We start from the raw sequence: 11873 nt of genomic DNA, 5'->3' as shown, positions 1-11873 counted from the left end.
AGAAGGAGGCAGCGGAGAGGGAGAGGGAAGCCGACCCCCTCTCCGCCTGAAGGCTAGCATCGGCGGGGCAACCCCGACGAGGCCGTCGGCCCCCTGTAAGGGGCCGCAGACGTAATGGCGGCGGCGGGACTACTTAGTATTTCCATCGCCGCCAAGGGGGGCTGGCCGTTAAGGCGCCCCCGGGGTGGGCAGGTCGTGGGGGGCGAGGTAGTGCAATAATCCCCTCCCAGCCTCTACAAAGATGCGACCTGTCGGTCAACCCCCCTCCTTTTATTTTATATTATTTCATTTTATTCTACATATATTTTATATTCTATATTATAAATTTTATCTTTATCGTTTATTCCCCTTTATTTTGCCCCCCTTCTTATGTTTGTTGTGTTTTGTCCATTGTATTTATTTACTTATTATTATTTATTTATTTATTAACTTTTATTTTATCTATTTTATCTATACACGTTTTCATTTATTGATTTTATCTTTTATATTATCATAATTTAAGCTTTATGCGGGTCGACCAGGGGGGCGGGACGGGGGGAGGGGACAGACGCGAGCCGGAACTCGCCTCTGTCCCCTCCTTGTCGCGTGCGGAAAAAAATACAATGCAGCGTGTACGAATATTTGCACATGTATAAAACTCGAATGGCGCGGTAACAAAAATTCTAAATTATACAGCACAAGTTGCAGCAATGCATGCGCATAAGTTAAATTACCTACATACCGCCGTTTCCTCAAACTGTGTGTTCATAACTGGCACTGGGAGGATCGCAGTGTCACCACTGCGAGGAGGCCCAGGACTCTGCGCGGCATACGCTGGAAGAATGTCCAGCGTGGTCGGCGCCGCGCAGAGACCTAAGGGGCGTTATTGGGATGGACCTCTCGTTGTCGGTCGTGGTCGACCACATGATCGGCAGCGAGAGGTCAAGAGCAGCGTTTGCCTCCTTCTGCGAGATTGTCATAACGCAGAAGGAGGCAGCGGAGAGGGAGAGGGAAGCCGACACCCTCTCCGCCTGGAGGCTAGCATCGGCGGGGCAACCCCGACGAGGCCGCCGGCCCCCGGTAAGGGGCCGCAGACGTAATGGCGGCGGCGGGACTACTTAGTACTTCCACCGCCGCCAAGGGGGGCTGGCCGTTAAGGCGCCCCCGGAGTGGGCAGGTCGTGGGGGGCGAGGTAGTGCAATAATCCCCTCCCAGCCTCTACAAAGATGCGACCTGTCGGTCAACCCCCCTCCTTTTATTTTATAATATTTCATTTTATTCTACATATATTTTATATTCTATATTATAAATTTTATCTTTATCGTTTATTCCCCTTTATTTTGCCCCCCTTCTTATGTTTGTCGTGTTTTGTCCATTGTATTTATTTACTTATTATTATTTATTTATTTATTAACTTTTATTTTATGTATTTTATCTATACACGTTTTCATTTATTGATTTTATCTTTTATTTTATCATATTTTTAAGTTTTATGCGGGTCGACCTGGGGGGTGGGACGGGGGGTGGGGACAGACGCGAGCCGGAACTCGCCTCTGTCCCCATCTTGTCGCGTGCGGAAAAAAATACAATGCAGCGTGTACGAGTATGTGCACATGTATAAAAATCGGATGGCGCGGTAACAAAAATTCTAAATTATACAGCACAAGTTGCAGCAATGCATGCGCATAAGTTAAATTACCTGCATACCGCCGTTTCCTCAAACTGTGTGTTCATAACTGGCACTGGGAGGATCGCAGTGTCACCACTGCGAGGAGGCCCAGGACTCTGCGCGGCATACGCTGGAAGAATGTCCAGCGTGGTCGGCGCCGCGCAGAGACCTAAGGGGCGTTATTGGGATGGACCTCTCGTTGTCGGTCGTGGTCGACCACATGATCGGCAGCGAGAGGTCAAGAGCAGCGTTTGCCTCCTTCTGCGAGATTGTCATAACGCAGAAGGAGGCAGCGGAGAGGGAGAGGGAAGCCGACCCCCTCTCCGCCAGGAGGCTAGCATCGGCGGGGCAACCCCGACGAGGCCGTCGGCCCCCTGTAAGGGGCCGCAGACGTAATGGCGGCGGCGGGACTACTTAGTACTTCCACCGCCGCCAAGGGGGGCTGGCCGTTAAGGCGCCCCCGGGGTGGGCAGGTCGTGGGGGGCGAGGTAGTGCAATAATCCCCTCCCCGCCTCTACAAAGATGCGACCTGTCGGTCAACCCCCCTCCTTTTATTTTATAATATTTCATTTTATTCTACATATATTTTATATTCTATATTATGAATTTTATCTTTATTGTTTATTCCCCTTTATTTTGCCCCCCTTCTTATGTTTGTTGTGTTTTGTCCATTGTATTTATTTACTCATTATTATTTATTTCTTTATTGACTTTTATTTTATCTATTTTATCTATACACGTTTTCATTTATTGATTTTATCTTTTATTTTATCATATTTTTAAGTTTAATCTGGGTCGACCTGGGGGGTGGGACGGGGGGTGGGGACAGACGCGAGCCGGAACTCGCCTCTGTCCCCTCCTTGTCGCGTGCGGAAAAAAATACAATGCAGCGTGTACGAGTATTTGCACATGTATAAAAATCGGATGGCGCGGTAACAAAAATTCTAAATTATACAGCACAAGTTGCAGCAATGCATGCGCATAAGTTAAATTACCTGCATACCGCCGTTTCCTCAAACTGTGTGTTCATAACTGGCACTGGGAGGATCGCAGTGCCACCACTGCGAGGAGGCCCAGGGCTCTGCGCGGCATACGCTGGAAGAATGTCCAGCGTGGTCGGCGCCGCGCAGAGACCTAAGGGGCGTTATTGGGATGGACCTCTCGTTGTCGGTCGTGGTCGACCACATGATCGGCAGCGAGAGGTCAAGAGCAGCGTTTGCCTCCTTCTGCGAGATTGTCATAACGCAGAAGGAGGCAGCGGAGAGGGAGAGGGAAGCCGACCCCCTCTCCGCCAGGAGGCTAGCATCGGCGGGGCAACCCCGACGAGGCCGTCGGCCCCCTGTAAGGGGCCGCAGACGTAATGGCGGCGGCGGGACTACTTAGTACTTCCACCGCCGCCAAGGGGGGCTGGCCGTTAAGGCGCCCCCGGGGTGGGCAGGTCGTGGGGGGCGAGGTAGTTCAATAATCCCCTCCCCGCCTCTACAAAGATGCGACCTGTCGGTCAACCCCCCTCCTTTTATTATATAATATTTCATTTTATTCTACATATATTTTATATTCTATATTATGAATTTTATCTTTATCGTTTATTCCCCTTTATTTTGCCCCCCTTCTTATGTTTGTTGTGTTTTGTCCATTGTATTTATTTACTCATTATTATTTATTTCTTTATTGACTTTTATTTTATCTATTTTATCTATACACGTTTTCATTTATTGATTTTATCTTTTATTTTATCATATTTTTAAGTTTTATGCGGGTCGACCAGGGGGGTGGGACGGGGGGTGGGGACAGACGCGAGCCGGAACTCGCCTCTGTCCCCTCCTTGTCGCGTGCGGAAAAAAATACAATGCAGTGTGTACGAGTATTTGCACATGTATAAAAATCGGATGGCGCGGTAACAAAAATTCTAAATTATACAGCACAAGTTGCAGCAATGCATGCGCATAAGTTAAATTACCTGCATACCGCCGTTTCCTCAAACTGTGTGTTCATAACTGGCACTGGGAAGATCGCAGTGCCACCACTGCGAGGAGGCCCAGGATTCTGCGCGGCATACGCTGGAAGAATGTCCAGCGTGGTCGGCGCCGCGCAGAGACCTAAGGGGCGTTATTGGGATGGACCTCTCGTTGTCGGTCGTGGTCGACCACATGATCGGCAGCGAGAGGTCAAGAGCAGCGTTTGCCTCCTTCTGCGAGATTGTCATAACGCAGAAGGAGGCAGCGGAGAGGGAGAGGGAAGCCGATCCCCTCTCCGCCAGGAGGCTAGCATCGGCGGGGCAACCCCGACGAGGCCGTCGGCCCCCTGTAAGGGGCCGCAGACGTAATGGCGGCGGCGGGACTACTTAGTACTTCCACCGCCGCCAAGGGGGGCTGGCCGTTAAGGCGCCCCCGGGGTGGGCAGGTCGTGGGGGGCGAGGTAGTGCAATAATCCCCTCCCAGCCTCTACAAAGATGCGACCTGTCGGTCAACCCCCCTCCTTTTATTTTATAATATTTCATTTTATTCTACATATATTTTATATTCTATATTATAAATTTTATCTTTATCGTTTATTCCCCTTTATTTTGCCCCCCTTCTTATGTTTGTTGTGTTTTGTCCATTGTATTTATTTACTTATTATTATTTATTTATTTATTAACTTTTATTTTATGTATTTTATCTATACACGTTTTCATTTATTGATTTTATCTTTTATTTTATCATATTTTTAAGTTTTATGCGGGTCGACCTGGGGGATGGGACGGGGGGTGGGGACAGACGCGAGCCGGAACTCGCCTCTGTCCCCTCCTTGTCGCGTGCGGAAAAAAATACAATGCAGCGTGTACGAGTATTTGCACATGTATAAAAATCGGATGGCGCGGTAACAAAAATTCTAAATTATACAGCACAAGTTGCAGCAATGCATGCGCATAAGTTAAATTACCTGCATACCGCCGTTTCCTCAAACTGTGTGTTCATAGTAGTGTACCTATGGGGATTCTAACTCAGGAAGTGAATTTCCGTTGTCGTGAAATAGCGTTCGGCTCTGACGCGTGGCGCCATCTTGATTTCTTGCGGTTTTCCTTATCATTATCATTTCCTTATGATTTCCGACGCGCCTTGCGGTTTTCCTTATCGTTATCATTTCCGGTGCCGTCTTTGTTTCCTTATCTTTTTCCGCGTTTTATTATTCTGTAAATATTATGTAGGTCAATCTTTTGGGTGGGGGAACACATCGTGTCTTGCAAGGATCGATTGATGGGGTCATCGTCCTTGTGGTTTTCCTTATCTTTTCCGGACCTAATTAGTTGCAATATTATGTGAAGCATTTTCCTTATCATGTTCGGTGAGGATTATATCATGTCTTTACGGGAAAGAGAGAGAGACTTTTATTTCTCTTAGGAGCATATGATTGTAGAAGAGGTTCTAACTCAGGAAGTGAATTTCCGTTGTCGTGAAATAGCGTTCGGCTCTGGCGCCATCTTGATTTCTTGCGGTTTTCCTTGATTTCCGACGCGCCTTGCGGTTTTCCTTATCGTTATCATTTCCGGTGTCGGCGCGTGCCGTCTTTGTTTCCTTATCTTTTTCCGCGTTTTATTATTCTATCTTTTTCCGCGTTTTATTATTCTGTAAATATTATGTAGGTCAATCTTTTGGGTGGGGAACACATTAGTATTCTTCATTAAATTTTTTCCGCGTTTTATTATTCTGTAAATATTATGTAGGTCAATCTTTTGGGTGGGGGAGGGGGGAACACGTTAGTATTCTTCATTAAATTTTTCCATGAAATAGCGTGTCATCGACCTTGTTATTTCATGCGTGGTTATCATTATCTTTTGGGTGGGGATCATGTCCGAACACGTTTCGCATCCTGTCTTGCAAGGCATTGTTATCTGTAAGACCACACGTATTTTTAAAGATTTTTTAAGTTGTAATATTATGTGGAACGATTTCCTTATCTATCACGTTTCCGTATTTTTTCAGTGGGGATTTACATTCTGCGCGATCGGGTTATCTGTAGGACCACATCCTTTGTATTTCAAGCTGTTTAAATATTGCGTGAAATAATGGGATGTGTAAAGAATGATGCGGTTCGCTAACGTGCCATCGTTGCAGGCGTTCGCTGCGACGAAGTTATTTGAATTCGGCATTCATACCGTTTTGCATCAGAATATTCTTGAACAATATTTTCGCGTTCTTTCGTGCAAGATTTACTGTGTTTTTCGTGAAAGATCGGTCATTGTCCCGTACGTGGCGGTTTCCATGTTTAGTCCGTTGGACTTGTTGAACGAAGTGCAGAAGGGGCGTATTGATATTTTAAACGTGTTTGTGTTTTTAAAACCTGAAGGACAGTTGGTGAGACATTTGAATATTGTGGTGCTTCGATACCGTAGAACCGATTATGTTCGTGTGGGGGAATGTCACCGTCGAGAATACGGTTTATCGGATTTGATTCCGCCATTTTTACCGTTGAAAAGACGTATACTTCATTTACGTATTTGATTCAACCTTTTTTTTTTTTTTTTTTTTCTTTAAAAAGAGAGAGATGCCTGTCCCAACGTTAAAAAGTTTGGCTTGGGTTCGCGTTATAAATTTGTATTTGGACGATAGTTTTCCCATTGAGCAGAAAACGTTGATAGTACGTTTAATGCGAAACGATGCAACGAGTCGCGTATGTTTCTTTTATACGAAAAGATTTAGTCAAGTCGTGGCGCGATGGCCCGCGATCGATTCGCCAGCAACGATACTGGATATCATCGAGACGGGCGAACGCCGCATCGTTGGATGCGAAGTGTAATTACGTTTTTGAGAACAGGAAATTTAACGGATGACATTAAATTGAAGTTGAAAAAATATTTTGTGCAACAAGATGATTCAAACGTTGAAAAAAATGTTAAGGTGTTTGACACGCATGTCGATGATGGTTAGAACTGTCGATGAGTATCGCGAATGGTCTCGCTCATACATCGAGTCTCTACAGTGCTGTATCAATTATCTAACATGTATGAAGGATGAATTGACGATGGGCGCGAGATTTAGTTTAGCATCGATCATGTGTCGCATGAAAAGTTTGAACGTTTCGTTGAGCTATAATATTTCACGGGTCGGTGGAGGTTTACGTGGTGTTGGTGCGAGAGCCTCGACGCTTCGTTGGGAGACTGTCGAGTCGGCGTTTAGCAATCGCATATCGACCGGTATCGTTATTAACATCGAACATATCGATCCGCGCAAATTTTTACAACACGCGAAACGGATGATTACGGGACGTGTCACGGAATTTTTGAACGCTCATTCGTCGTTGAAAGTGAACGTTAGGTTGGAGGCGGAGTTTGTGCTGCGCGACGAGGTTTCGGTGAAAAGTTTCGGTACGCGAAACGTTGTGCTGTTTCGAACCAGTAATCTACGCCGATGGTACCTGAAGGACGTTGTGCCGCCGATTTTAGCATCGATGGAAGAGTTTCAAGAACGAGACAGCGGGTGGGCGTTATCGAAGATACTGCATCTGATAGTGAGCTGCAACAAATACCAGCCATTACAGGCCGGTTGCTGCGTTATCGTGCCTCGAAATATACAGTTGAAGAGAGCGATCGTGAACGTGATCAGCAACGATGAAGCATGCTTTTTTTGGGCGATAGTGGCGGGTCTCTATCCGGTAGAAAAAAATACATCACGTTTATCATCGTATCCTCGCTACCAGACGGTGCTTCGAACCGAAGGTTATACACTACCGATGCCGTTCAAAGACATTCGGAAATTCGAAAGAGAGAACGACATTTCCGTGAATGTGTTCGAATGGGTGGACAAGAGGTGTGTAACGCTTCATCTGACCGAGAAGAAACGGATGAGACACGTCAACTTGTTGTTTCTACAGAATGAGGCGAAAACGCGCGGTCATTACGTGTGTATACGAAATTTGCCACGATTGGTTTCGTCGCAGCTTAGCAAGCATAAGTGTATGAAGTATATTTGCGATCGGTAAGATTGTTTTTTTAATTCTTGAAAGCAAAGAGAGAGAAATGTTTTTTTTCTTTCAGATGTTTACAATATTTCTACACGCTGGAGAAATTAAACGTTCATACAATCGATTGTGAACGGATGAACGATTGCGCTCTGTCACTTCCAGTATCGGAAGAAGATAAGTGGTTGCAGTTTAAGAACTATGTGCACAAAGAACAGGCGCCGTTCGTTATCTACGCCGATTTGGAATGTCTGTTGGAGAAGCAGGAAGGACAAGGTCGTGGAGCACGCTCGCTGTATCAGCATCACCACGCGTTCAGCATAGGTTATTACATGCATTGCCGCTACGACTCTTCTTTGTGCGAGTATCGAGCTTGTCGCAAGGAAGAGGGATGTGCCGCGTGGTTCGCTGCAAAGTTGCATGATATAAGCAATAAATTACAGCCGATATTCGACAAAACGGTACCTATGGACGAACTAACTGAAAGACAGGAGTTAAATTTTCAGACGGCTACGCATTGTCATGTGTGCGAGCAGCCGTTCAGCAGTTCCGACACAAAAGTACACGATCATTGTCATTTTACGGGAGCGTATCGCGGTCCGGCGCATATCGCGTGTAATTTAGGTTATCAATCTTCGTACGTGATACCGGTGGTCTTTCACAATTTGTCCGGCTACGATGCGCATTTCATTATTAAAGAATTAGCAAACACGTTCGAGGGTAAGATAGCTGTGTTGCCGTTGACAAAAGAGCGGTACATCTCGTTCACGAAAGTTGTTGCGAATAAAGATGAAAAGAGAAATTATGCAAAGTTGTTGAAGTTTCGATTTATCGATTCCTTCAAGTTCTTGAATTCGAGTTTGGACAAGTTATCATCGTATCTGGGCAAAAACAAATTACGCGTTGTACGAAATCAATTTGATCATCTCAACGTCGACGATTTCAATCTCTTGACTAGAAAAGGCGTCTTTCCGTACGACTATCTGGCGTCGTACGACAAATTAAACGACACGTGTTTGCCGTCGCGCGAGGCATTTTACAATCAGCTTTGCGACAGGGGGATATCGGACGCCGATTACGTTCACGCGAGCACGGTTTGGTCGCGTTTCGCTATAAAAACGTTGGGACAGTACAGCGATTTGTATTTGAAATTGGATGTGTTGTTATTGGCTGATGTTTTCGAAAATTTCCGCGACGACTGTCTCGAGAACTATAAACTCGATCCGGCGCATTATTACACGCTTCCCGGTTTCGCGTGGGACGTGATGCTGAAAATGACTAAGATCGAATTGGAGTTGTTCACGGACGTGGACATGCTTTTATTCGTGGAGCGAGGAATACGCGGCGGATTGAGCCAATGTTCTCAGAGATATGCGTGTGCAAACAACAAGTATTTACCAAAATATGACTCCAGCAAACCGTCAACCTATCTAATGTATTTCGACGTTAACAATTTATACGGTTGGGCTATGTCGCAACCTCTACCGTACAGAGACTTTCGATGGGTGGAGGACATAGAGAATTTCAACGTTGAATCCGTTCCAATCGACAGCCCTGTAGGATACATTTTGGAGGTTGATTTAGAGTATCCTAGTGAAATTCACGATGCTCACGCGGATCTACCGTTCTGTCCGAGTCACGACACGGCGGCCGACTCGAGCCGGCAGAGAAAGTTGATGGCAACGCTTCGCGATAAGGAGCGATACGTTCTGCACTATCGGTATTTACAGCAAAGTTTAAAGCATAACCTAAAATTGAAGAAAATTTATCGAATTCTAGAGTTTCAACAATCGCGATGGTTGCACGGCTATATCGATTTGAACACGAAATTACGCGCCGAGGCGACTAACGATTTTTCTAAAAATTTGTTTAAATTAATGAACAACGCTGTGTTTGGAAAAACAATGGAGAACGTTCGAAATCACGTGAACGTGAAATTGCTTTCCCGATGGGACGGTCGATACGGTGTCGAGCAATTGATAGCCAGACCAAATTTTCACAGTTGTACCGTGTTTTCGGAGGATTTCGTCGCGATACAGCTAAACAAGCTGTTACTCAAATTCCACAAACCCATCTACATAGGCATGTCCGTATTGGATATATCAAAAACTCATTTGTACAGCTTTCATTACGAGTACATGTATCCCAATTTCCAACAAAATTGCAAGATTTTGTACACGGACACGGACAGTCTGATATACGAGATCGCTTGCGACGATGTGTATGAGACGATGAAACGTGATATCCATCGATACGATACAAGTAATTATGTCGAGAACAACGCGTACGGCGTTCCGATCGCGAACAAAAAGATGCTGGGATTAATGAAGGATGAGAACGGGGGCAAAATTATGACTGAGTTCGTGGGGCTTCGCGCGAAAATGTATGCTACTCGCGTGCGCGACGACGATGATACCTGCCGCGAAACGAAAAAAATCAAAGGCATTAGGACAAACGCCACAGCCAGAGATATAAGTTTTGAAGACTATGTCGAGTGTCTTCATAATCATACGGAAAAGAGCATTAACAATAAACGTATAATGTCGGTACAGCATCGAGTGTATTCCATAGCTGAAATGAAATTAGCGTTAAGTCCGTACGACGATAAACGGTATATCTGTGATAATTTGGTCACTACACTTCCTTGGGGACATTACAATATCGTTTCATTGCCATAAAAGGAAGTGTTGGGATGGAGATTGAAAAAAACTTTGTTGACCGCTATCTGTAGCAAGGAAGTGGTATGTAGATTAATGGTTCTATAAAACAATGCAATCCGAGCATCAGGCCGAATACTCGAGCAACCGCCACGAAAACGTTAACATCGTGAGAGAGTGAGACGGTGAAAAGTGTGGGTTTGAACGATGTTCAACCGTCGTCAGCTCGACAACTGTCAAAAAATTGACGAGTCTGTGAAAAGCCAAGATGATATGTAAGTAGAAAAAAGATATATAAAAAAAAAAATGTGAAAGAAATTTAGAAAGATGTCTGAAAAATTAATCTGCTGTAGATATTCTCAACCAGAACCGATCGATTTGTCAACTAGTTCCCAATCACGTTCCGTACGGATTTTGTGTAGAAGATATTCCATAGCTGGGAATTATTTCAAATATTTGGAACTTGGCATACGGATCGGAGAGGACATTTATGCGGAGCTGGCTATCGGTGATAGCCGTGGAAATGAACTTCTATTTTCAATTAAAACATGGAGAGAGTTGCTGCGCGCGAAACCGATTATTCAAAGCAATATGGAGCGCATAAAACTTGGTGATAATTTGACCTTGGAAATGGTTAATCTGAATGGACGGGAGCTAATTAAAATAGCGAACTCAACCATAAATATATATATTACTGAGAAAACTATGTGTAACATATACAATTTAGAATTTTGTATAGATAGTATGTATATAGGATTAGTAGACAACGTTCCGGACGTTGCTGCAAAATTTGCCGATTTCGTTGTTATTTCAAAAAATGTTAGAGTAAAAAATTTTATCAAAACAATTGTCGAGAGCCGGTCTTTCGATCAAAACTCGCTAATAGATTGTGAACTGGTGACTTTGGGCGCCGAGGTTATAGCGCTAGAAGCGTCTAAGCGATGTTAATTTCGCGAGATTTTTTTTTAAAAAATGAAAAATGTAAAACTGATTCAACATCATGTCGTCCAGGTTAACAGTCTCGTTCTTTATCATACTTTTGCATCATCTGTTACTGGTCTGAGTTTAATCACGTGATCACCACCTTACTTGATATGCACAGACTAGGATTTTTGAAGGAATTGCTCTTAAGATTCGAGAACTGACCTCTAGATGACAGAATTTTAATTCTGTGATCACTGCATGAAATTGCTCTTAAGATTCGAGATCTGACCTGTTCATGGTAGAATTTTAATTATGTTATGACTGCATTATTTTGTCATCAAAACAATTCTCTGATCACATAATTAAAATTCTGCTATCTAGAGGTCAGTTCTCGAGTCTTAAGAGCAATTCCATGCAGTGATCACATAATTAAAATTCTGTCATGAACAGGTCAGTTCTCGAATCTTATTTTCAATCCTTTCAATATCCCGCTCTGTGCATATCAATTAACGTTGTGATCACGTGATTAAACTTGAGTCATGAAACAGATGATGTATGGTAAGATAGAGAGAGAGAGACTGTTATCCTGGACGTGATGTTTTGATTTTACATTATTTTATTCAAAATAAGAGTGTTACTGAAGTACATTATTTTAAAAATTTGTAATGCATATGTATACTGAAGATTAGGCACACATGTAAAAC

The 11873-nt window shown here is 44.2% G+C and overlaps 1 protein-coding gene across 1 annotated transcript; it reads left to right on the top strand.

The window, feature by feature from the left end:
- The first annotated feature begins 7734 nt into the window (after positions 1 to 7734).
- LOC143219710 (uncharacterized) lies at positions 7735 to 10266 on the top strand. Its single transcript, XM_076445584.1, has one exon. The coding sequence runs from the start codon at positions 7921 to 7923 to the stop codon at positions 10264 to 10266; it is 2346 nt and encodes a 781-aa protein (XP_076301699.1). The 5' UTR covers positions 7735 to 7920.
- The last annotated feature ends 1607 nt before the right edge of the window (positions 10267 to 11873 follow it).

The sequence above is a fragment of the Lasioglossum baleicum genome, unplaced genomic scaffold (genome assembly GCF_051020765.1).
Source record: "Lasioglossum baleicum unplaced genomic scaffold, iyLasBale1 scaffold0063, whole genome shotgun sequence".
Lineage (NCBI taxonomy): Eukaryota > Metazoa > Arthropoda > Insecta > Hymenoptera > Halictidae > Lasioglossum > Lasioglossum baleicum.
The sequence above is the reverse complement of the archived record's forward strand: the minus strand, read 5'-3'. Positions and strand labels throughout refer to the sequence as shown.

Coding starts and splice junctions, on each gene's coding strand:
- LOC143219710 (XM_076445584.1), top strand. CDS start 7,921: ATGCATTGCCGCTACGACTCTTCTTTGTGCGAGTATCGAGCTTGTCGC.